Source organism: Melospiza melodia, chromosome W, assembly GCF_035770615.1.
Source record: "Melospiza melodia melodia isolate bMelMel2 chromosome W, bMelMel2.pri, whole genome shotgun sequence".
NCBI classification, from domain to species: domain Eukaryota; kingdom Metazoa; phylum Chordata; class Aves; order Passeriformes; family Passerellidae; genus Melospiza; species Melospiza melodia.
In genome coordinates this window covers 1,337,545-1,362,027 of record NC_086225.1, presented here as the reverse complement: position 1 = coordinate 1,362,027, position 24,483 = coordinate 1,337,545, and the positions used below count along the sequence as shown (strand labels likewise).

The following is a 24,483-nucleotide window of genomic DNA, read 5'->3' as shown; positions in this document are numbered from 1 at the left end:
ATTAATTGTTTCACTAATGTAAGGTTCATCTCAATAGGAGTAGGTGGTAGTCTGTGATACATTGAGTAATTGGCCGTAATCAGCTGGTGGGATGTTACTGGTACCAAATACGAAAAATCACACCCAATAACCTTAACAAAATTACAAATACAGAGATAAATTACAAATACAGAGATTAGAATGGTTTCTACTAGACAGAATAACATCATTGCTATCAATTTGTACAGCAGCACAAGCAGTTCTCAAGCATACACCCTTTTCCAGTATATACAAGCACAGTTTTCTGGTCAGTGACTGGATGAATTTCAAAGTGGCAAATACTCTGTTCAGTGTCCAAACACATCAGTTTACTGTCTGCCACTTTTCGTTCATCTTTTCGTGCCCACACTCTATGTTCTGAAGGACAGAGTATTGTTTTTTCATGGTTTAATCTTAGGGCAATGATGGGATGGATAACATAAACAGTGGCATTACGTATGGTAAGCAGCACAAAGGCAGTGGCCACATTAGAAACAGGATCATAGGTGAAATTCACCATAGTCATCCAGGATTGAAACTTCCTTTCAATATCAATTGCATTATCCCACACAATTTCTTGAATTTCAGCTGGAAAATGACCTTCACCCCTTTCCCATATGATCACAGCTGCTGTTGCTTGCATCCCTAACTGTGCTTGTATAAAACTGAAAGCTAAAGACACATTATCTTGAACTATACTAAGTGCTTCTACTATCAACTTGTGGTCTTGGTTCCCGGCCTTTTCATACTTCCTTACTTTGGCAGTACTTTTGAAATCTGTCACTGGCTAGTTCCTAATGCCAATAGAGATTACTATAAAGGCTGCTTCAATTTTGTTAGGCTACCTGCTGCAGTGGCCAGTTTATTCATCAGTATTTCTGAATCAATTCTATTTAAAACTCCTAATCTTGTCCCTAATATGCCAGTTAGATGTTTGTTATGGGGAACAGGAACTGCTTTCTGTCCATGACCATCCCTCCCTGCCAGAGGGATGTGCTGGGCTCACACTGCAAATTCAGACACACTTCACAAGCGTATCTGACAGAGGTTTAGGTCATACTTGAGGCAGATATTTGTTCTGAAATGTAGAGACCTCAGGGAATCTAACCTTTCCTTCCCCCTCCAAAGCACCTGATTTCCCAGATGTGTGGCAAGCAGGAATGTCTCTCCTGGTCTACAAAACCTCACCCACCTTGCCCCTAGCTAAGATCAAGCTGTGGACTGTGTTCAGGGCAGAAGATAACAGTATTTGTCAAACAGATGAGAAGAAAACTGGCTGGAACATATGGGATTTGGGTAGAAAGATTTCAGGTCCAAGCCTCAAGTAAATAATGAAGGGGAAATCTGAGAGAAAAGCCTAAATTCATTGCAGTGCCTCAGAAGAAACTGGGATCAGGTTTCTGCTACTTGAAACACTCAGCACAAAAGTGATGCTCAAAATCCTACAGCCTGCTGCTGAGCTCTGAGGGGGGGGTCTCTCTCTACCTCTTTTAAGCAGAATCCAACTGCCTCAGACTGGGACAATCACTGATCCAAATCTCAGTAGGAAAAGGGATAGCTCTAAATAAAATTACCTTCCTTGCTTGGGTTAATTCACCACCTGCAGTTCAGCACCCTTTACCAGCCATTGCCTGGGTGTTCAGACAACCAGCTTGGAAAATGACCTAAGGAAACTGATTAGGTTATCACAGACTTCCTGGTGTTCATATACACCAGGGGAGGTTCAGACACTAATTACTTCTGGTCTCTCATAAGCTACCTTATTGATGACCTGGCACCCTACTTTTTCTCCTCTGATTCCTTGAAGTGTCCGCAGTTCCTGTTCCTGCCATTCTTGCTCCTCACATATCTGATTCTCATGGATTACTACAGTAGATATGTTTAAATCTTTTATCTCAGAAGGTTTTCCCATGGATCCAGTATACTGATTAAATGCCAGGGACCAAGGCCATTCAGCATTGCTTCGGGTAGAGGTACTCTCTAGTTCTAAAACTTCAGTTATAATTCCATACAAAACAATCCTGTAAACTAAAGTATGAACTACTCCCGACCGCAATATACTCATTTTGCCCGAGTAAGTTTTAGTCTCAGTTCATTGTCTCCTGGTGTCACTCCTGAAGGGGCTTCTGGGCCTTCTTCACCCGAGAGTGATGGATCCAGGCATTCTGCTCCTTGATTTTGATTGCAGTGAAGGTGGTGAGAAGTACTTGCAGTGGTCTCTCCCACTGTGGTTCCGAAGTCTTCTCTGTAAGAGACTTAACATATACATCATCCCCAGGCTATCTAACTCCCTGCTCCAGATGGCTACTAATCTGTTGCACTATTTTGGAAATGAAATGTGATTCTTTATCTGAGTATATTGTGGCTGGAACTCTGAAGCATGGTATTATTTCTTGTAAAAATAATCTGGTCACCTCTTGAGCTTTGACAGTTCTGGTGGGGAATGTTTCTGGCCACCCTGAAAATGTATCTATTAATACCAGTAAATACTGATACCCCCCTTTCCTTGGGAGTTCTGAAAAGTTGAATTGCCACTGCTGTACAGGCCCATGACCTCTCCCAGTCTGACCGAGTTTTGGCCCGGGGGGGTATTTTGAGGTTAGTCTGGAGGCAAGGATCACATTGTCAGCTCACCTGAGTGATAGTGGCATATAAATTCCTGACAACGATACAACGATTCTTTCAATCAGATGTGTGTTCTAGAAAGCCTGTGGAAATTACTACTTCAAAGTCAACACTTCATTTCAATGCACTCTGTATCACTCGCAGCCTTGGTCATTTCGAGAAAGGAGCCACACTCTATAAAAGGCTTTTAAGTAGTTAGGCCCTAGTGTGTTTTCTAGTGCCCTTCCTTCACTAGTAACCACGAAAATGGGAAGGGATTACTAGCTCTCTTTCAATGGTAGCCCACCCCTTGCAGTTGTACATCTCTTTTGATTAGTATTATTGTATTATGGCTTACCTTCGAGGAAAATCTGTACCTCACCCTTTGCTGCTTTCTTTGCCTCTCCATCCGCCAGCTCATTTCTTTCCTCCAATTTTAAGCTCACTCTCTGGTGTGCCTTAATATGCGTTTTCAGGTAGCTGAACTGCTTCCAGCAGCCGGATTGTCTCTTCTTTCCCTGTGAGGTCAGCAGTCCCCTCTCCTTCCAGATGGCTCCATGTGCATGCACAACTCTGAATGCCTTTTGCTGTTTCTAAGGCATGGGTCAATGCATTTATCTCAGCATTCTGTGCAGAGGTACCTGTTGGTAAGGGTCCAGACTGTATTACCTCTCTGCAGGTAGTCACTGCGTACTTTGCAATGTCGCTTTCAACTGGCAATGTAGCTGCTCCCGTCAGTGAACCAGGTCTCTGCATCATCTAAAGGAGTGTCCTTTAAGTCTGGGCAGCTGGAGTAGGTAGCTTCAATGGTCTCCAGGCAATCATCGTGTACTGCTTCTCCTTGATTCCACTGAGAAAAGAAGCTGGGTTGACAATATTAGTCACCACTATCTCTACATCATCTTGCTCTACCATGATGGCCTGGTATTTCAGAAACCTCTGTGGTGAAAGCCAGTGGCCACCCGTTACTTCCAATACTGTGGACACTGTGTGGGACACTAGCACAGTCATTTTCTGTCCTATGGTAGACTTGCGTGCCTCTTGAATATGCAGCACAACTGCTGCTACAGCTCTGAGGCAACCTGGCCATCCTTTAGCTGTTGCATTTGGTTGCTTAGAGAAGTAAGCAACTGCCCTTCGGTATGGACCCAAGTCCTGAGCCAATATTCCCAGGGCAATTCCTTGTGTGGAAAAATAGAAAGAATGCTTTACTTACATCTGGAAGTTTCAAAGCTGGAGCCGACATGAGGGCACTCTCTAGCTGGTGAAAGGCCCGTGTGGCGTCTCTTGTCCACTGGAGATCTCTTTTTCCATTGGCAATAAGAGCATAGAGGGGTCTGGCGAACAGTCCATAATTATAAACCCACAGCTGGCACTACCCTGCCATGCCTAAGAAGGTTCGGAGTTCTTTCGTTGTCTGGGGTTTCAGGGTTTGGCATAGGGCTTCCCTGCCTTAAAGTCTGCTGCTCAGCACTCGCTTCTTACCCCAGGTAGATTACCTTCTGTTTCACTACCTGTGCCTTTTTCTTCGAGACTCTGCGTCCTTGGAGTCCTAGGAAATTCAAAAGGCTTACCGTCCAGGCTTCTCTCGCTTCCCTCGTCCGAGTGGCTACTAGAAGATTGTCCACGTACTGCAACAGCCTCCTTTCCTCTTGTGGAGCTTCCCGGGACTCTGGGTCTTTGCAAGCTGTTCTCCTATCGGAGCGGGGAATCTTGAAGCCTTCAGGCACATGGACTATGTGAGCTTGTGTTTGAATGCAAAAATTTTCTGGCTGGCTTCGTGGATAGGGAGGCAAAAGAAGGCATCTCTTAGGCCTAAAACAGTGAACCAGGTTAGCTCAGGTGTTAAACAAGTTAGTAAAGTATATGGATTTGCTACCACAGGGTATAAATTCTGTGTTATCTTATTGACAGCCCTTAATCCAGTACTATCAGTTATTGGGCTGATTCCTTCCTTATCTTCCTTTTGAGGGTACTACTCAGTTCTCACTAGTTGTGTTCTTTCCTTAAGCTTGATGCTCATGAGGGAGCATCTTTCACTCTCCCTGGTACAGCAGAGGCCCATACCCTTGAAAACACTTGTTTACTTATTCTAATATCTCCTTACTAATGTCTTTCTTAATTTCAGTGTCTGTTAATGTTAAGACTAACATCTTTATATTATTTGCCTCCAGAGTAACCTTTCTCATTTGAGAATGTTTAGCAAATTGAGCGAATTGTACAAAAGCTTTTAGGTACACATAGTACACATGTTACTTTAAAGGTTTGCACAAGTATGCCTTCTCAGACTGGCCAGTTGTTCATTCCCCACACTACAACATAAACATTCTCCACAGGTACTAAAGCTTTATTTAAAACTGAATATATGGCCCTTGTGTCGACAAAAATTCTTCCCTTTTGGGGAGGTCATCTTTACCCTTCCTCCCTTACCTTGGGAGGAGCCTTTAGCAAATCATATGTATTCATTTTGCGAACTGTGATTGCTTTGCATTTCAGCTTGATAATCCTTGCCTGATTTCATACGTTGCTATCTTATGCTGCATGCTGAACAACATGTTTGATTTGCTTTCTCTTTGCCTTGTTTTCAAGGGCCAAGACCAGAGGGTGGTCTGATCTTACAGTCTCTTTGCCATTCTGGGTGATTTCTTAAAACAAAAAGACATTTCAGCATACAAAAACTCTATCCCATTTATCTTCCTATTATAAAACAGTACTAATTGCAATGAAGTATTATAAATCTTTTTATTTTGTGAGCTGCTCTTACTGGCAACCTCCTCCCAGTGAGCCCCTCCTAAAAGGGGCTAATTTAGGAACCTGTTTGCATTTGCTCTGGTCAGTTCTCATTATTTATTTCTCCTTGCCCTATCTCGCTTCCACTCAAACCTTTTTACAGACCTTCACAGTAGTTTCTCAGTTTTTCTCCTATACACACAGCTCCAGGTGGCAGGTATCAGATGTGATTCCCACACACAAGCTCTAAGACCTTAGGTTCTGAATCCGCTTGACCAGAAACCTCTAATTTACACTCGGGGCATGTGCGCTGACACTTATTAGAACAGCAAAACAGCAATACCAGTGTTTCTCATAAACACCGCACTGCAATAATACCTGCACGTCCAGCTTTTGCCCACAGGCCATTCCCGTGTTCCCTGGGGAGACGGGGCAGCCAGAGCTGTCCCTGTGCCCAGGGGACAGCCACTGTCACCTCACACAGCATGCTAGCCTCTTGATGCACCAAAGGCTCCCCGAAATTGCCCACAAAGGCAGGCCAGAGAACTTTAAATCCCTACAGCAGATTGTTTCCAGTCCAGACTTACTGCAGTACCAACTGAAGTCTCATAAATCTCATAAGTCTCATTAACTAATTCATCTCATTCATCTCTTCTGTCTAAATTCTGTTTTACAAAATATCAGTCTTTTCTAGTTCTCTTCTTGCACAATCTAATTAAGCACTGTGTCTACTTACACTTGTTTTACTGCTTTGCAAAAAGGCTGTGCTAGTCACAGCCGAAAATCTGATATGCCCACAGACACACACACCCCCCTCCCTTATCTCAAATTCACTAGAGCCAAGGCTTGAATTGCTGTGAGGGGGAGAATTCTTGGAATTCCTTTAATTCGCTTTATCGTAGTTAAGCATTGTTATGGTTTGACACTGGCACAAGGCCAAATGCCCCCATGAAAATACACCTTCTCTGGTGTCTGCTGTGAGATTTTGACCAGGAATAAACAAAGCAGGCTCTCACTTGAAAAAAAAAGAAAGTTTATTAAGTAAACTACCAAAACAATTACTAAACTACACACAAAAGAAAAAAAAAACACAAGGAAAATGAAAACCTCACAAAAACACTCTCCTCCTCCTTCCCCCTTAATTCCAAATACAATACATCTTCCAAAATCACCAGTTCTGGGTCCAGCACCACTCTTTATGCTCAAACTTTCAGTTCCACAAGAGGAGATGGAGTCCTTCCGTGTGTCATGGTGGCCTTTTCCGTCCTTGTTCTGGTGCTCTCACCACCGAACAGGGATCAGGACTGCTTCCAGGGTTGTCTTTTTAAGGATGCTTTGTCCAGTTCCAGAAAAGCACAGTATCCCACCTTTGGGACATCTGTCCCCCCCATATTTTATATACCCCCTGGGGCTGAGGGGTACCCGCACTGAATCTTCTTTGGCTCTGGGACATTTCTCCCCCTGGACTCAGTCTCTGTATCACACGGAAACATGGCTCTGTCCATGGCTACACAAAAGAGTCCAGCATAAAATGCCACTCCCTCTTCTCCATCTTTCCAACATCTCTCACTCTCTCTCTGGTCCAGGCCTTCATAACTCACTCATTTCCTTTGTCCTCCTCCACTCTTATCCCTCGTCTAGGAAGGGTTAATATTCTGTAAGGTTTTCATTGTCCAAAAAGGGTTAAAAACTCCTCCAAGCGGCTGGACTCCTGGCTGCACCCCCCCCCCCCCCATCTCCTCAGCCGGGCTGCCTGCTGCCAGCACATGTTTACTAAATTTCCAGATAACGACCACAAACACAGGCTGCACTCTCTCTCTCTGTCTGTCTCCAAGGGGGGGGGAACAGGCTGCCCATTGCTTCCCGGCATTTCTTTACTTCTTCCTTCCACCCTTGGGGGGGGCCAGGCCTACCTCTCTCGGGCCAGGCCGCATGGCTTTTCCCCTCCCCCCGCCCAGCCAGCAACTGGGCCAGGGGAGAGAGACCCAACTCTTCCCACCGGAAATCCAAAGAGACCCTCCAGGGGGAGAGCCCTGCTTTTACCCTGTGTTCTCAGAGGTGGATCCACATGCCTAGTGGTTGGGCCAGATGGCAATATTCAAATCTGAGCACTCATTGACCCCATCCACAGCATCCCAGAAATCCTGTTTCCGGGTCAAACCATGACAAGCATAAATCACCGTACTATAATTCTCCTGTGTAAAATGCTACTCTTGTTGCAACAAAATCTTAAAATCTCCACAAACACTACTATACAATCTGAGAATCAAATTACCACAATGCAGGGGAAGAAAATCACCACACAAAATCACTGGGAAAGGGCATATTTCTCAAAGTGCTCACTTTTCTCAACACAACAAAGCATACCATAATTCGGCATTTACTCACATCAATTTTTCCTGGACACAATCAAAATAACAGCACACAGTCTAGAGATCAAATCCAAACATCCAAGGCAAAGGAACTCTCTGAGCTCATACTCACGGTTAAAATGTACCAAATCTACACAAATCACTGCATTTAAACACGATAAATACCATCACTGACATTCCTCCACTCGCTTCTCCGCAGGGCACTTCTCTCCCTGCCCCCACAGCCTGCTGCAGCCGGTGCCTCAGGCCTCACTTGGCTGCTTCAAACACGGGTAGTACTGACCCCCCCGCACTGTAGGGCACTGTAGATTTACTCTCTTTTATACACCATACACTTATCACTTGCACGATTACAAGCACAGTGCACTGACCACACAATGCACACATTAACCATACAGCAACACAGTGTCCGGACATCACATACACACACAAACAAAACACACACGGGCTCAGCAGTTCTGCTCTATCAGAACAATGAACCCCCAATACACACATACACGGGTTCACCCGGCTCACCCCCAGAGCCTCTAGCGGTTCTGCTCTATCAGAACGATGAACCCAGTCTCTAATACAGCTGATGGCCGTGGATGTCAAGTTTGCCTGTTTGACTACCCAGCACTCTAGGTGGCCCAATTCACCTAGAACGTTGGCTGCTGCAACCCATGGAAGGAACAGGGATACAGCAATTCTTTTTGACTTGGCCCAATGGAAGATTTCTGCATCACAATTTGAGTCCAAATTGTCTACACTTCTCTTATGAATTTTGCTGACCGAATTGTTCTTATGAGTGCACTCACCAATCATGGTTTGGTTGGGTGCCAACAGGGACAACCGCCTGATGGTACATGGCCCTCCTAAAAGCCAAGAAGGGATTCCTGCCCATGCCCAATCTCCACAAATTAAAAACAAACCTTTAGGGAGTCTCTTGGGATTTGAATAGTACGGATTGTCTGCTGCAACATGGCTTAAAACCTTATACCACCTTTTGGCAGTGAATTCCTCTTGATCCTGTTTAATGTTGTTAAAAGGTTTGGTGTTGGAACGTGGGATAAAGAAGAAGCGTATGCAGTATGGTGGAGGGGAGGAGCCCAACAGCTCTAAATCTTGAGGCTCCTGAGCAGCTCTGGGTAACTTTGGAAGCTACCCTTCTATGGGGTTTTTAATCATTACAGCTCGCAGGTGATGGATATAGTGTGGTTGTGTGTGATTTGGTTTGGGACTTGGGGGAGGTATAGGCGTGTCTAATTTGTCTGTGAACTCTCCAGCTTGCAATGGAATACCTACCAGGCAGGTAGACATTGGGTCTTTTGCTACTGCTGTGGACAGGCACATATTTTCCTGTTGGAGCGTCTGTGCCAGGGTCACCCAGATGTTTTGGCATGGCTGAGGAATGATCCACGCAGCTGTCAGACTGCTCACTGTGAACAGGATGACAACTCGGACCGGGCTCATCGTGAGGTTAGGTAGGAGGTAGATTTTCTGTTCTACAAAGGAAAACAAGCATTTTTTAAAAAACACATACAATTTCATGAGTCTGCCGAAATGCAGCTAACTCTCTTAGGAAGATTCTTATTTCTTTTTCCGGCAGCGTCTTCTCTTGGAGGCAACAGCTGCTTGCTTCTCATCCCCGTCTGCTGGAGCTGTATTTTTGGGGATGAAAGGTTTTACCCACTTTTGGGGTATCCATCCACGGCCTGAGGGGTTGGATACACACGCATAACCACGTCCCCAGGTGACGAGCTCATAAGTACCCTTGGTTTCCCAAGTTTCTGGGTCCCTAATGAGAACTGGTGGATGCTGTGACAACTTAAACCAGTTGTTATTATTGAAATGACATATTACTGGAGGATTCATGTTTTCAAATGAACAAATCAGAAAATTAATGGTAAACGAGGCTTTGCAGAGCTTTTGTTGTGGAGTCATCCATGCTGCAGTATTGGCCTGCCTAGCCAGGACTTCTTTGAGTGTATGATGGGCAAGCTTGATCACAGCTTGACCTGTGGGGGAGTGGGGAATGCCTGTCTTATGCTCCACTCCCCACTGCTGGACAAACTCTAGGAACTTCTTGGAGGCATACGCTGGGCCATTGTCAGTTTTAATTTCCCTAGGGACCCCCAATAGTGAAAAGGCTTGCAGCAAGTGTTGTTTGGCAAGCGCAGCCCTTTCCCCTGAGTGGGCAGAGGCATAAACCGCACATGAGTATGTGTCTATGCTGACATGTACGTATTTTATACAACCAAAACTGTGAATGTGTGTGATGTCTGTCTGCCACACTTCACAGCTCCCAAGGCCTCGGGGGTTAACCCCAACACCCAGGGATGGCACTGCCTGAAGCTGGCAATTGGGACAGGTGGCCACAATGGCTCGAGCCTGACTGCGTGTTAACTGGAACTGACGGATTAGACCTGGAACATTTTGATGGTATTGCTGGTGACTTAGCTTTGCCTGTTGAAAGATGTCTGGAAGGCGTGCCATTTCTGCTGGAGCGGCAAGGGAATCTGCTTTGCAGTTACCTCCTGTGAACTCACCTGGCAAATCGGTGTGTGACCTCACATGCATCACATAGAAAGGGTGGTCCCGCTGCAAAACCAAATAAATTAGTTTTGAGAGCAACCTGTGGAGCTGCCCATCCTCGATGTCTTTGAGAACTGCTTGCTCCGCCCTGGACACTACTCCCGCCACATAGGCTGAATAGGTAAAACAATAATTGGCTCTGAAAATTTGTCAAAGGCTCTTACGACTGCAGCCAGTTCAGCGATCTGGGGCGACCCCTCCACAAACTCAACATCAGCTTCCCAATGCTGGGTCTGGGGATTTCTCCAAGTCATCACTGACTTGTGGGATGCTCCAGACGCATGAGTGAACACTGTAAGCGCCTTGAGTGGCCTACGACTCCTTTTCTCAGGAGCAATGAGGTGGAATTCCTCGTTGAACAGCTTGTGTGACGGGGCCTGGACTGATACCTTTCCACTGTAGCTGTCCAGGGATAGTTTGAGACTGGCATTGCTCTGGAGCGGGTCGTTGAACCTCTTTATGGTCAACCTCTCAGGAGAGCTCTTTCCCTCCTTAGAAAGGTGGACTGGAAGGTAAATACACTGAAAGTCACAACCGGCCAGCTCACGCAATCTTAGCCTGGCCTTCCAGATCAGCTGAGCTATAAGCTCCTGTGGCTGTGTGATGGTTTTGGATCGCTGATGGGAGAGGAAAACCAACTCTATGATTAGAAGTGGATCCTTTTGTACTTCAAACCACTGGAATATATGTGTGTGGTATGTGTGGTAACTTCCCCAAAACAATGAATTCAAAAGGCAGCTCGGGCTCATAACAATGAGCCTGCCTCTCGGCCAAAGCCTTCTGCACTTTTTGGAGGGCAGTTTTTGCCTCTGGGGTCAGTTCCCTGGGAGAGGCTAGCTCTCTCTCTCCCTTCAGTAAATTGAGAAGGGGAGCTAGGTCCCTGTTAGTGAGACCCAGCCAAGGCCTGACCCAGGTCAAAGACCCACACAAGGAATGGAGATCTGCTAGGGTTTTGGGATCACTCTTAATTTCCAATTTTTGCCGAACAATGGTCTGCGCAGTGATTTGCAAGCCCAGATAATTCCAAGGTGGCATCCTCTGAACCTTGTCTTGCTGCAGTTGGAATCCAGCAGAGGTTAAAGCTTTAACCACTAGGTCAAGTTTGTCTTGGAGTATTATGTCATCGGGGGCACACACAAGCACATTATCCATGTAGTGTAGGATGATTGTCTCCTTTTTCTGGGTGCGCACTGGGGACAGCAATGAAGCCAAGTACCACTGGCAGATGGATGGACTGCATTTCATTCCCTGAGGTAATACTTTCCAGTGGTAGCGCTTTATTGGGGCTTTTCAATTGGTGGTGGGAACCGAGAAGGCAAACCATGGTGCATCTTCTGGGTGTAGGGGAATATGGAAGAAACAGTCCTTGATGTCTAGGACAGCCAATTGCCACTTTGGGGGGAGCATTGTTGGGGAGGGCATCCCTGGTTGGAGAGACCCCATGTCCACAATTCTTTTGTTAATTTCTCTTAGATCATGGAGGAGCTGCCACTTATCCTTCCCTGGCTTTTTTATTACAAAGACCAGGTGATTCCAGCAGCTAGGTGTCTCTTCAATGTGTCCTTTAGCCAATTGTTCTTCCACAAGCTCCTCAAGTGCCTCTATCTTTTCATTACTGAGTGGCCACTGTTTTACCCAGACTGGATCATTTTTCAGCCATGTTTACTTGTGGGCGGGGCGCTCGACAATGGCCGCTATTAAAAATCCTGGAGTGTTTTAGGGATGATCAATTTGACCCCCTCCTGGGACATGGTGTCTCTACCCCACAAGGGAGCTTTGTAATTAGTAACAAATGGATGGACACTGGCCAATTTTCTGTCTGGTCCCTCAATTTGCATGATGCTTTTTGATATCTTTGCCAATGTGACTCCTCCTACACCTTGGATTTGACCAGCCATGGGCTGCAAATCCCAATGTGACGGCCACAACCTTTCAGGTATGATTGTCACATCTGCCCCTGTGTCAAGCAACCCTTCTACGTGGAGATGTTCTGTTCCACGCATTAGGCTGCATCCCATAATGGGTTTGTCCTCGCCAACCACTTCTGCCCAGTATACACCTGGTGCCTTGTCATCAACTGAAATTTCTGCTGGAACAGGAATGGCCTGGGCGATGATTTGCCCCTTGGACAAATAGAAGGGTGGCTGTGGACAGCGCGCCAGGAGAATGAGGTTAGGTATGTCGCCTTTGATAGTCATGGGAGCCACCTCAATCTCCATGGGTGTGTGTGCAGTGTCCCCAATAACAAAGTACTCACTGTCCAATCTTCTGCGATCTTTTGTCAAGTTCTGCAAGTCCTCTGGCAGGTCCACTCCAATGACTGTCCACTGGGTAGACTTGAAAGCAAAAGCTTTGGTGGTCACAAGCTTGAAACACTTGTGAGACCACCAGATTTTATCCTGTAAATGGTTATTTTGTGTTCCCGCACCCCGCTTCCCTTCCTCCCCCTTTTCTGTTTTGAGGGAGGTTTTCCCCTCAGGGAAGCCTGCTGCATTTATGTCGTGGTGCCGGGCGGGTGGGCGCTGGCATCGGGGTTTTTTGGTGTGAAGGGTGTCTTTTGTTGCTGGCTTTGGGGGCAGTTCTGGGCAAAGTGTCCTGTTTTTTTGCATATGAAGCAAATGACATGTTGAAGTTGTTCTGGTGACATCTGTTGCCTCCTGACTCCTGGAGATACAGCTGCCACAGTCTCTGGGTTTGTCGACCTCCCTTGCAGGGAACAGTTCCGCCTTCCTAGCACAGGCTTCCACCATCTCTGCCAGTGTAGAAGGGGGGTTGAGAGGCAGTCCCAGGAGCACCCTGCTGCAGACTTCATTGACATTCCTCTGTGCCATCTCTTTCACTATCTCCATCTGTGTCTTGGGGTCCCGTACTTGTCTCTCAACCTGTGCACGGAGCCGGTCGACAAACTACAAGAAACTTTCTGAAGGAGACTGTTGAATGTCAAGGAAACTACCACTAGCTTCAGCAGTTGGAAGCTGGTTAAAAGCCTTATCTGCAGCCTTTGAAATCTTATCTAGAATGAATTTTGACAAGACCTGAGCTTGGTCCTCAGGCTTAGCCCACTCCCCCTTGCCGCACAGATTTTTGTAAGTAATGGTATTATTTTCTAAATCTTTAGCACCTTGAGGGGTTTGTTTAAGTTCCTCCACGAGATCTCTGAGAGATCTCTTCCAGGAGCTTTCCCGTAGATCTAACTCTGACTGGATAAGCAGGCACTGGAAAAGATCTATGATGTCAGCAGGAACAAATTCAAGGGATGTTAATGTAGCTTTCATCATGCTTTTAAAGATTTTGCTATTTCTCCCAAATTCTAATTGACTTTTACATAACTCCCACTTTGAGTGATATGAGAAGGGCTGGTAGGTTCTAGGACCAGTCCTACCACCCGTGTATTGAACAGGGGCTACCAAGGGGATGACTTCTTCCTCCCAGTTTTGGACCCCAGGGTTTCCCCCTTCAGCCCCACACAGGTCTTGGAAAGTGTAGCACAAAGATACCTGTGTGCAGATGATCTTTATATGCTTTATATGCAGCAAACACAGTGGAAGACCATAGAGCAAGGGATCCAATGCCTGAGAGAAATGGCAGTGGCAGAGATTGTCTTCTCAGATGATGCAAACACTGTAAATCCAGAGTTGGTACCATGCACGTCTGTGATATTGATGCCGAATTTTGCCCCAAAAGGCGAGAATAACTGCTTAAGAGACTCAGCCTAAGTCAGATAAGCAGGAGGTATTTTATTGCGACGCGTCGGAGAAATCACAAAATGGATTTCTAAGTTTCCCGTAACAAAAGCAAGCCTTTTATACAGTTTTGGGATATAAGATTACATCAGATCATATACATAATCATATCTTTGCATGAATATTCATATGGGGCGTGGTGTAGGCGGAGCGTGGGCGGGGACACCTCTTTTGAGGATCATCTTGGTGGTCGTTCCGGTTGCCTTCATCATGGGCTGGGGTCTCCTGATGAGTCTTCCTCCTTAAACTTTTGAACTTCTTTCCTAATTTGGTCAATTCCCGGTGTACTTGGCTTGGTCTCTATGGCTTGGCAAATCTCTTAGGGTCAGTTTGACATTGTTGGCTCTGAACATGCTTAGCCCATCAGATCCCCTATCCCTATCTCTTTCTTATCATTGTGTTTCATGCTTTAGCTGATTTATTGCTTTATGTGTTTCCTAATGCTATGCTTTCTTCAAATGCCTCACATTCTATGTTTTAACTCATTATTTCTTGAAGGCTATCTGTTTTGGGGCTTCAATATGGCGAAAACTTGTGTGACTTGGGCCACATGAATATGCTTCTGCTTTAGCCATAATGAAGAGGGATGAGAGGGATGAGACTGTGCTTGATATGGCAAAGAAGCTCCGAGCATATGCAGACGCTGTGCATGGCCCAACACATGCCAGAATCGCAGCGGTAGAAACACGTCTGCAGAAATTAGAGGATAAGATAGAGGAGAATCACAAGAAGCTCAGAGAGGAGATGAAAGAAGACCTCCTCCAAATCTCAGCAGTACAGATCAGAGGTTCTGGTGCCCAACACAGACATTCCCCAGATGGAGAGAGAAGGTACACCCCCTGAACTGAGCTGTGATTCTTCCTGCGTGATTGTGGAGAAAACATGAGGAGGTGGGATGGAAACCCTACTGCTGCTCTGGCACAACGGGTGCGTGAATTGAAGGAAGACAGGGCTGAGAGAGGGAATTCCACCAAAAGGAAAGCAGCTCCAGTTGCCCATAGCCAAACTGCCAGGTATGATGATGATGACATGTCTGATCCCCTTGAAAGAACCTCCAAGACATATGCCCAGGGAACGAAAGATAACCAGGCTTAGAGGGGCCCTGCATCTAGCCAGGTAGAGGCTAGGGAAAATTGTGTTTTCTGGACTGTGTGGATTCATTGGTCGGGCACATTGGAACCACAAGAGTATCAATCTTTGGTTGATACTGGTGCGCAATGTACATTAATCCCATCGAGACATGTGGGGACAGAGTCTGTTTCTATTGCTGGTGTGACAGGGGGATCCCAAGATTTCACTTTGGTGGAAGTTGATGTGAGCCTGACTGGGAATGAGTGGAAGAAACACCCTATTGTGACTGGCCCAGAGGCCCCATGTATTTTGGGCATAGACTACCTTCGAAGTAGGTATTTCAAAGACCCAGAAGGACTCAGGTGGGCATTTGGGATAGCAGCTGTAGTGACAGAGGGCATCCAGCAATTGAACACCTTGCCTGGGCTGTCTGAGAATTCATCTGCAGTAGGACGTCTGAAGGGAAAAGAGCAACAGGTGCCAATTGCCACTTCCATAGTGCATCGACAACAGTATAGAACCACTCGAGAAGCTGTGATCCCCATCCATAAGATGATCCGAGAGCTGGAGAGCCAAGGGGTGGTCAGCAAAACCAATTCACCCTTCAACAGCCCCATTTGGCCTGTGCGTAAATCTGAAGGAGAATGGAGATTGACTGTGGACTATCGTGCATTGAATGAAGTGATTCCACCACTGAGCGCTGCCATGCCAGACATATTAGAGCTCCAGTATGAGCTGGAGTCCAAGGCAGCGAAGTCATACACCACTATAGACATTGCCAATGCATTTTTCTCCATTCCTCTGGCAGCAGAATGCAGGCCTCAGTTTGCTTTCACATGGAGGGGAGTGCAGTATACCTGGAACTGACTGCCCCAGGAGTGGAAGCACAGTCCGACCATCTGCCATGGAATGATCCAGACTGCAGTAGAAAAGGGTGAGGCTCCAGAAAACCTACAGTATATTGATGACATCATTTTGTGGGGGAACACAGCTGAGGAAATGTTTGAGAAAGGAAAGAAAATCATCCAAATCCTCCTGGGAGCTGGTTTCACCATCAAAAAGAGCAAAGTTAAGGGACCAGCTCATGAGATTCAGTTCCTAGGAGTAAAGTGGCAAGATCAACGGCGTCAGATTCCTACAGATGTCATCAACAATATCACAGCAATGTCTCCACCTGTCAGTTTCCTGGCTGTTTAGGTGGCCTGGGAAGGCTCGGGGATGGCCTTGGACAGCCCGCACTTCAAAGGACGAGAAGAGACTTCAGATCTTTTCTAGGTCTCGGTGTTTATTAATTGTTTATCTAAAAGATTTTCTTTTGGCCTGACAGAGGTCTGCTCAGCAGCCAGCCATGAGCACACTGAGAGCCCCTGGGGCGGTCACCTATCTTTATACTCGAAGTTACGTATACAATATTTATCATTTTTCCCCAATACCTTTTACCCTTATTAACCAGTGCACTTTTAGTAATAACCAATCCCAAAGTGCCAACATCACCACGGAAGACGGAGGCCAAGAAGAAGAAGAAGAAGAAGAAGAAGAGGACACGCCCCAATTCCTCCATCTTACTTCTTTAGCCCCCCCTGTACAGAAATCCTAAACCCGGTGTCTTACACTCTAATTAACTTATCCCTTCACCATTCACCCAGTGAAATCCTCCCATCCTCATACAGGTGTCGTCTCCTGTGTAGGATCAAAGTCCAGCCACCAGACACTTCTGGCAACATTCCAGGACTCCCGAGCCCCCCAAGGGTGGTCTCGGCCACTCTGCACCTCCATCCTGAGGTGCTGAGATCCCACATCTCCCCCTTCTGTTTGCACCAAGAAAACCTCTTTTACTATCTGATTCATAGCACGTTTTAAACATGCAAATATGCATGGGACGACAAGTATAAGGACTAGGAGAACTATTAAGACATAGAACCCTACTCTTAAAATTCCTCTGCAAATGGGAGAGATGTCAAAGAATTCTACCAGCTGATCAATCCATGATCCTGTGATCTCGCCAAGCTTATTTATGCTGTCCTTTATATTTTAAATACTTTCATGAATTGACCTTGAATGATCTGAGAGATTCATGCAGCACATCCCTTCAAACTCTTCACACCCATGTCCATGAGTGAGCAATAGATAATCGATCGCCGCTCTGTTTTGAAGAGTCGCCTGTCTTACACCACTGATGTCTTTTAACATGTCATCCAATGCGACAGACACAGACCGTGCATGTTTGCTCAACCAACAACCCATGCGGTCGACTTGAGTCAAGGCTACCCCTGATGCTGTTTGAGGTGAGAAGATTGCTGTAGCAATACTCGCTTTCTTGTCCCAAGAAAATATTTCATCATTGCAATCTGCCGCATATTGTTCTATTGATCTTTTTTCTCTGTGTTTTCTCTCCCTTAACATGTTCAAATCAGGCGATAGCATTGAAATTTCCCCAATGCTGCATGGACCTCCCATGGCATTAGCAGGAATGCCATGCCAAATTCTGTCCCCGCAAATTAAGAACAAACCCCGTGGCAATTGCACTGGGACTTGGACCGATCCTTTGGTAGTTTTCTCTGTATATTTACACCATGCTGATGCATTCTTATAGAATTCATGAATGGGAGTCAAGTCGATAGTTTTTGCCTTTGTGACCTTCGGAGCTTCAAACTGCATGCAGAGTTCCATTGTCATGGACCCAAAAATCTCCAATTCCTGAGGTTCTGTAGAAGCCACAGGAAGTAGATGCGTCCAAGCATACCACTCTTTCACAGGATCTTTAATGACCTGCGAAATGTTAACTGCGGAGTGCCCTGGAACTGGCCATTCGTCCACTGGCAATCCAACCATGCATGCTGAAAATGGTTTCCCTGGCCTCGAATGTGTCAGGCAAATACTATCTAAATTCGCTGCCTGAGCTAAAGTCTCCCATACATTTTGCCTTGGTTGACTAACAGGTAAATTTCTTCCATTGCTTAATGCAATGAATGAAAGAATGATGCACATAAGCATCATGAAACTCATTACTTCGCTTTTATGTGAAAATCCCCAAAGTCCTTAGTTTCTTTTTATATCTCTTCTGAATCGCTCTTTCCAGTCTGAGTCTCAACTCCTGTCTGAGTACTCGACTCTTTGTTTCTTGGATCAGCGTTCTCGTGTTCTTGCGTTCGGAACGGCTTCACATGCCGCGCCGACACCCACTTCAGACCTCGATCTGTGGAGATACAAGCGAAACCCTTGCCCCAAGTGATTAGTTTGAAAGGACCTTCTATTTGTCCTGTCTCTGGGTTTCTGATCAAAACTAAAGGATTTTCCCTTAGCTTTGCCTGTGTGCTGTTTAGAAAATGTCTCACGATTGGTGGATTAGGTTCTGAGGATGAGCTATTTAGGAAATTCAACACATACAGTGCCTTATTTAATTTCATGTGAGGTGTTGCCTCTGGTTCAACCCTTCTTTGTCTGTCCAGAAGGGATTTCAGGGTGTGATGTGTTCTTTCAATGATTGTCTGACCTGTGGGTGAATGTGGAATACCAAACGTGTGTCTGACACCCCACCTTTTCAGGAATCTGTCAAGCACCCTGCCTGTATACATTGGACCATTATCTGTTTTTATCTCCTGATGCACACCTAATGCTGCGAATGCTTGCAGAAAATGTCGGCAAGCATGGTCTGCTGTTTCTCCTGCATGTGCTGAAGCAAAGACTGCCCCTGAGAATGTATCTACAGAAACATGAACATTTTTGAGCCTCCCAAAAGATGGATATTTCGTGACATCAGCCTGCCACAACTGAAGACTTTGCAGCCCCCGTGGATTGATGGCTCTGGTAGAAGAAGGTGGCTGCACAAGCTGACAGTCTGGACAAGCACTAATGATTTCCCTCGCCTGACTCTTTGTGAGACGAAAGGACTCCATTAGCCCTTGCACATTCTGATGAAAGAACGCATGACTTAATCTTGCCTGCTCAAAAATGTCCGGCAGTGTTTGTGAAATGGGCATTGTCAACCTGTCCGCCCGAGCATTCCCTTCCGCTAAAAATCCCGGAAGTGTCGTGTGCGCTCTAATGTGTGTGATAAAATACTTTCTTTCCCTGCTCTCTAGCAGTATTTTCAAGCTTGTCAGATATGAGCATAAAACCTCATTACTGACTTCTTTCAAGAGCGAACCCTCCAATCTCTTGACCACACCCGCAACATATGCGGAGTCTGTCACCAGATTGAGAGGTTGTTCGAACAACTGAAATGCTCGGACAATGGCTGCCAACTCCACAATTTGTGGAGAGCCCTGAACCATCCTCACGTCAGATTCCCAATCCCCTGTCGTTGAGTCTCTCCACGTGATCACTGACTTGTGGGTCTTCCCTGAGCCATCCGTGAACACTGTGATCCCGTCCAAAGGTTCTTCACTTATTCTTGGTTTTGCTCTATAGCATATCTGCGATTGCAGTATTCTATGTCGTGGAAAGTGGACTGTGCAAGTTCCTGGGAACGCTAACAACGCGATTAACAGGTCCTTTGATTGTTGCATTGCCCAATCGAAATAGTCTCGCTTCAAAGGTAATCTGATGACTGAGAATTCTCTTCCTGCCATTGTCAGCAACCTTGTTCTCACCTTTATGATGATTTGTGTTGCCATCTCCAAATCTGTGAGAATTGTTTTTGCGGGCCTGTGTGGTAGGAAAATCCACTCTATGATTATCAAAGAGTCCTTTTGCGATTCGTCCCATTGGAAGATCAAACCATGAAACTGTGTTTTCTTCCCCAGCACTGCCAACTGAAAAGGCAATGTTGGAACAGATCGATGTGCCTGCCTTTTCTGTATCACGTCTGCGACTTTCTCCAACTCCTTTTTCGCTTCTGGCGTGAGCGTCCTGGGAGACCGAATGTCTGTGTCTCCTCTCGAAAGATTGAGCAACGCTGGGATGTCGCTGTTCGTGATTCCCAAAACTGGCCTCATCCAGTTGATTTCTCCCAAAATCCGTTGCAAATCATGTAAATTGCTGATCTTGGTGCTGATCTCCATTTTTTGAGGTTTTATTGTTCTCTCTGAAATTTTCCACCCTAGATATTTCCAAGGTGCAACCTCTTGAATCTTCGAAATGCTGATTTCCAGACCTGCCTTTTGCACCTCTGCAATCACACAGTCACGAGCTTCTTGCAGCTCCTGTCGTGTTGACGCTGCAATGAGCAAATCATCCATGTAATGAATGATCTTCACCTTCGGAAATTTCTTCCGCGCTGGTGCCAAAGCTCGTGCCACGTACCATTGACAGATCGTCGGAGAATTTTTTAGGCCTTGTGGAAGAACCACCCAATGGTACCGCTGCAGAGGTGTTTCCCTGTTGATACTCAGAACTGAAAAGGCAAATCTCGGAGCATCATCTGGATGGAGTGGAATACTGAAAAAACAGTGCTTGAGGTCAATGACCACAAGCTGCCAATCTCTGGGAATCATTGAGACAGATGGAAGTCCCAGCTGAAGCGGTCCCATGTCTTCTATGACTTCGTTGATCTTCCTGAGATTGTGTAACAACCTCCATTTGCCCGATAGTTTTTTCTTGATGACAAACACTGGAGAATTCCAAGGGCTGTCTGTTGGCTTGATGTGTCCCTTCCGCAATTGTTCTTGGACCAGGTCTTTTAAAGCACTCAATTTTTTCCACTCAAGGGGCCACTGATCCACCCAAACTGGTTCATCTGTTTTCCATGTCAGCTTCAGTGTGGCGAGTGCCGCAGTGACCCCTATTAAAAATCCACTTCGATCTTCGCGCCCCATTGTGCCAAAAGGTCCCAACCCCAGACTGTGATCGGCTTTTGGATGACAAAAGGACGAATGATCGCCATCTTGTCTCCTGGTCCCGTGACAACGACAGAATTCTCACTTTGCAGACACAGAGATGCTCCCCCTATGCCTGAGAGAGAACCCAATGGCGCGACCAAGCTCCAACTGCGTGGCCAAAAGATGTACGATATTACCGTTATATCCGCCCCTGTGTCGAGCATACCTCTGATCGCTATTGTCCTGTCCCCACATGTCAATTGGCATGTGAGCGTGGGTCGGTCTCGACCTATGTGCTTCACCCATGTTGTATGTACTTCAACATGTTCTTTCATAGGGAAACCTTCTTCATCGAAGATTGACATGACCTCTCCAACTGCGTGTGGCGGCAATGCGAAAGCTCTCGCAACCACAGTATTTTCTGGTACAGTCAATGGTGGACGAAGCGCTCTTGCTAAAACTGTTAATTCTGTATTTTTGTCCGCTGAGACAACTGTTGGATAAACAATGAGTCCAAGAATACTGCATTTATCTTGTCCAATTATCAAGAAATCTTGTTTCTTATATGAGTCCCCACGGATACCCATTGGTATCTCCGCATGACTTTCATCTAGAAAGCATACTAGTTTTGAAGCTGCCAATGCACACTGTGCCCCTGGTGGGAGGAGGTCTGGGTCACTGTGGAATCGACTGAGGATTTTACTGAGGGCATCTGCTTGTCGCTCGCTGATAATTGCCCTGTCTGCTCTTGTGACACCGCCAGTACTTGTGTCTGAGCACGCTGGCGAGTTACGGGCGCGCTGCGCTTCCTGTTTCCCGGATGCGGTAACGGATTTCCGTCCACGTCTGTCTGGGAATAACATTCTTTCACTGAGTGTCTTCCTTTTCCGCACCGCGCACAAATTGGCCTTTCCGCCTTCTGCGCTGGCGCTGGCGTATGTGTCCGTGGACAATTCCTTTTCATGTGCCCGAACTCCCCACATTTGTAGCACTGTCCTCTTGGGGGATTGTTCTTTTTCTGCATCGTCGCAAGAACTTTGTTGATGTTCTCGTCCTGCTGTTGCAGTATTTTTTCGAGCATCTTCTCCAATGTCTTGTTCTCTGTTTGCCTTTCTGAATGTCCCTTTAACTGTTCTTCCCATTCCTCTCTTAATTCACTCCTCACGATTGATGCGACATGCTGAGGTGTCCCCACCTTGCTGCATGCCTCCACCATCTCTGCCAAGGATGGCCGTCCTGGCATGGTGCTAATCACCCGTTGACAATCCAGGTTGGCATTGCCGAAAGCTAAGCTCTCCAAGAGAGGCCTCTTCGCTTCTTCTATTGTCACCTGTCGATCCACGGCTTGCGTGAGTCGATCGATGAACGACATGAATAGCTCTGTGGGATCTTGCCTGATGCAAGAGAACGGGACTTCTGGAGCTCCTGTTGGTGTGATTTGCATGATTGCCAATCGCGCTGCTTCTTTGATGTCGCTTAACACTCTTCGTGGAAGCCGCGCTGCTTGTTCCCCTGGGTTGTCATCTGGAGGATCTCCTGCTAACTGCCCTTCTGTGAGGTTCGCGTTTGGCCCACCTTGATATCTGTTCTGCAATTCAGCAAGATATTTTCTCCACCTTTTTTCCCAGACAAGACTCTGCGTGTCAGTCAGAATCATTGCCACAATACTTCGAATATCATATGGTGTGAGGTCATATGTAGTGAATGTCCCTCTTAGTAGCTGTTTGAAGTATTGTGAATTCAGCCCAAAAGTTTGAGTCGCCTTCCCTAAGTCTTTGAGTGTCTCATGACCCATCCTTTCCCACCTTGGGTTCTGCCCCTGGGCATCATATGTCACTGGCATTGTCAGATCTCTCGATCCCGGAAATAAATGCTTTTCCTTTGCCAATGCTTTTCTAATTCGCTTCCAATCCATCGTCTTCACTGGCTCTTGAAATTCCTCTTCTTGAGGTTCCATTGGGATTTGCATGAATAATGGTGTTGTGGATGTCATCGGTGATTCATCGTGCCTCATTTCTCGCCTTGAGGTTTTTGGCCTTGCTCCTAAATCCGAAAAGGAAACTCGAGGATCCTGTTGATATTTCATTTTCGCTGCATCAACTGAATGCAAGAAGCTTTTTGCTGCTTCTGCTGCTGACAGCATCCATGTCGGAACACCTTCCGATGCTGTGATCCTTATGACATCTTCTCCTTGTAGCTGTTCTTCATCTGAGCTTTCATCATCTTCATGAAATCCCGAAGTCAATGGATAATCCCTTTGTTGTGTTAACATTGTCTTCTTTAAAGTGCTTCTCTTTTTGTATAATGTTGGAAAAAATTGCTGCATTGTTGCAGTCTCGCCACGAGATGGCGCTGTGGCTCCGCCGAACCGATCCGGCATGTCGTGCACTTCTGTCCTCCTGCCAGTAGGTGGCGCTGTCACCGGCCTCCCCAGCTCGGATGACGGAATGAGCTCGACTGCCCCGGTTCCTCTTCCGGTCGACTGCCCCGTCAGCGATCTCATTTGAGACCGTGTTTCTTGGCTTTTAATTCAGCTGAAAATGGAGCTTGAACAACAGAACGTCTCCCTTGAAGGGATGAGTCTTGGACCCGGAGGGTTTCAACTAGAGGTACCAAGTCTGAAGTGGCTGTGGGGCCCCGGGACATAGGATCCCGAGCACGGCCCCTCCTCGCCCGAGACGTCACAGGGGACCTGGCCCGTCCCCGCCCGCGCTCTGCTCTCTGTGCATGCGTGCTCTCCGTGCCGCTCCCTGTCTCTCCCGAGCTGACGTCACTCTCTCCCCCTTGTTCCACCTCCGAAGTCTCCTCCCCTCGGTCTGTCCCTGACTCTGTCTCCTCCTCCTCTGACGCTGTGTCCATTCCTCCCACCGGCGTGTACAGCCCGCCCCCCGCCGGCACCCAGGCCCGCTCCGCGATTCGAGCCAACCTCTGCACCGGGTCTGACGTCACCACCGTGCGCCTCCTGCGTCTCACTACGGTGGCCCTTTGGGGCTGCGCAGTTTTCCCCAGTTCGTTGCCCGTGTTTACCGCCCCCGCGCTGGTATGTGACTCCCCCTTCGGGTTCTTGCGAGTTTTGCCCGTCGCGTGCGTCTCTGCTACCCTGCCGGCCGGGGCAGCCGCCCCCCCGGCGCTGCGCTGACAAAAGCCGCACTGGAACTCGTGTCTCCCGTTATCAATTCACTCGCGCCTCCCGCCTGCACTGCTGCAGCCTGGCCGCCCTGCTCCGCCGCTGCCGCGCCGTGTCCACCGCCAGTAAGCGCCCCCCCCGATCCCTTCTCTCCCCCCTGCTTCCCCCCTTCTGATCCTGACTCCCCTGTACTCTCCGGGGTTTCAGGACGCTTTAGGAGTTTCCTGGGGTTTCTGGGTTTTGGGACCGGGGGCTTTGATATTATTTCCTGCTCTCTTTTCTCGAGAGCCCTTTCCCCCTGGCTTCTTGAGGCCAGAGCTAATTTTTTCCCAGAGCTTTGCTCCCCACCTCCTTCTGAGGGTGCCGCAACTTTTCGTTGCTCTTCCAGTCTTTTCGACTGCACCGAGATACCTTCCAGCATCAATCTTGCCGGCGAGAGCAGCTTTAACGCTGTCTCATCTTTTTTTGTTGCTAAGAGATATAAA

General features: G+C 46.9%; 1 protein-coding gene across 1 annotated transcript in view; it reads left to right on the top strand.

Moving 5' to 3' along the window:
• The window catches only part of LOC134431418 (acetyl-coenzyme A thioesterase-like), a 137,676-nt gene extending 113,666 nt beyond the window's left edge, over positions 1 to 24,010 (top strand). Inside the window, 1 exon segment of the mRNA XM_063179432.1 lies at positions 23,752 to 24,010. Within this exon segment, the coding sequence (XP_063035502.1) occupies positions 23,752 to 24,010 (259 nt within the window).
• The last annotated feature ends 473 nt before the right edge of the window (positions 24,011 to 24,483 follow it).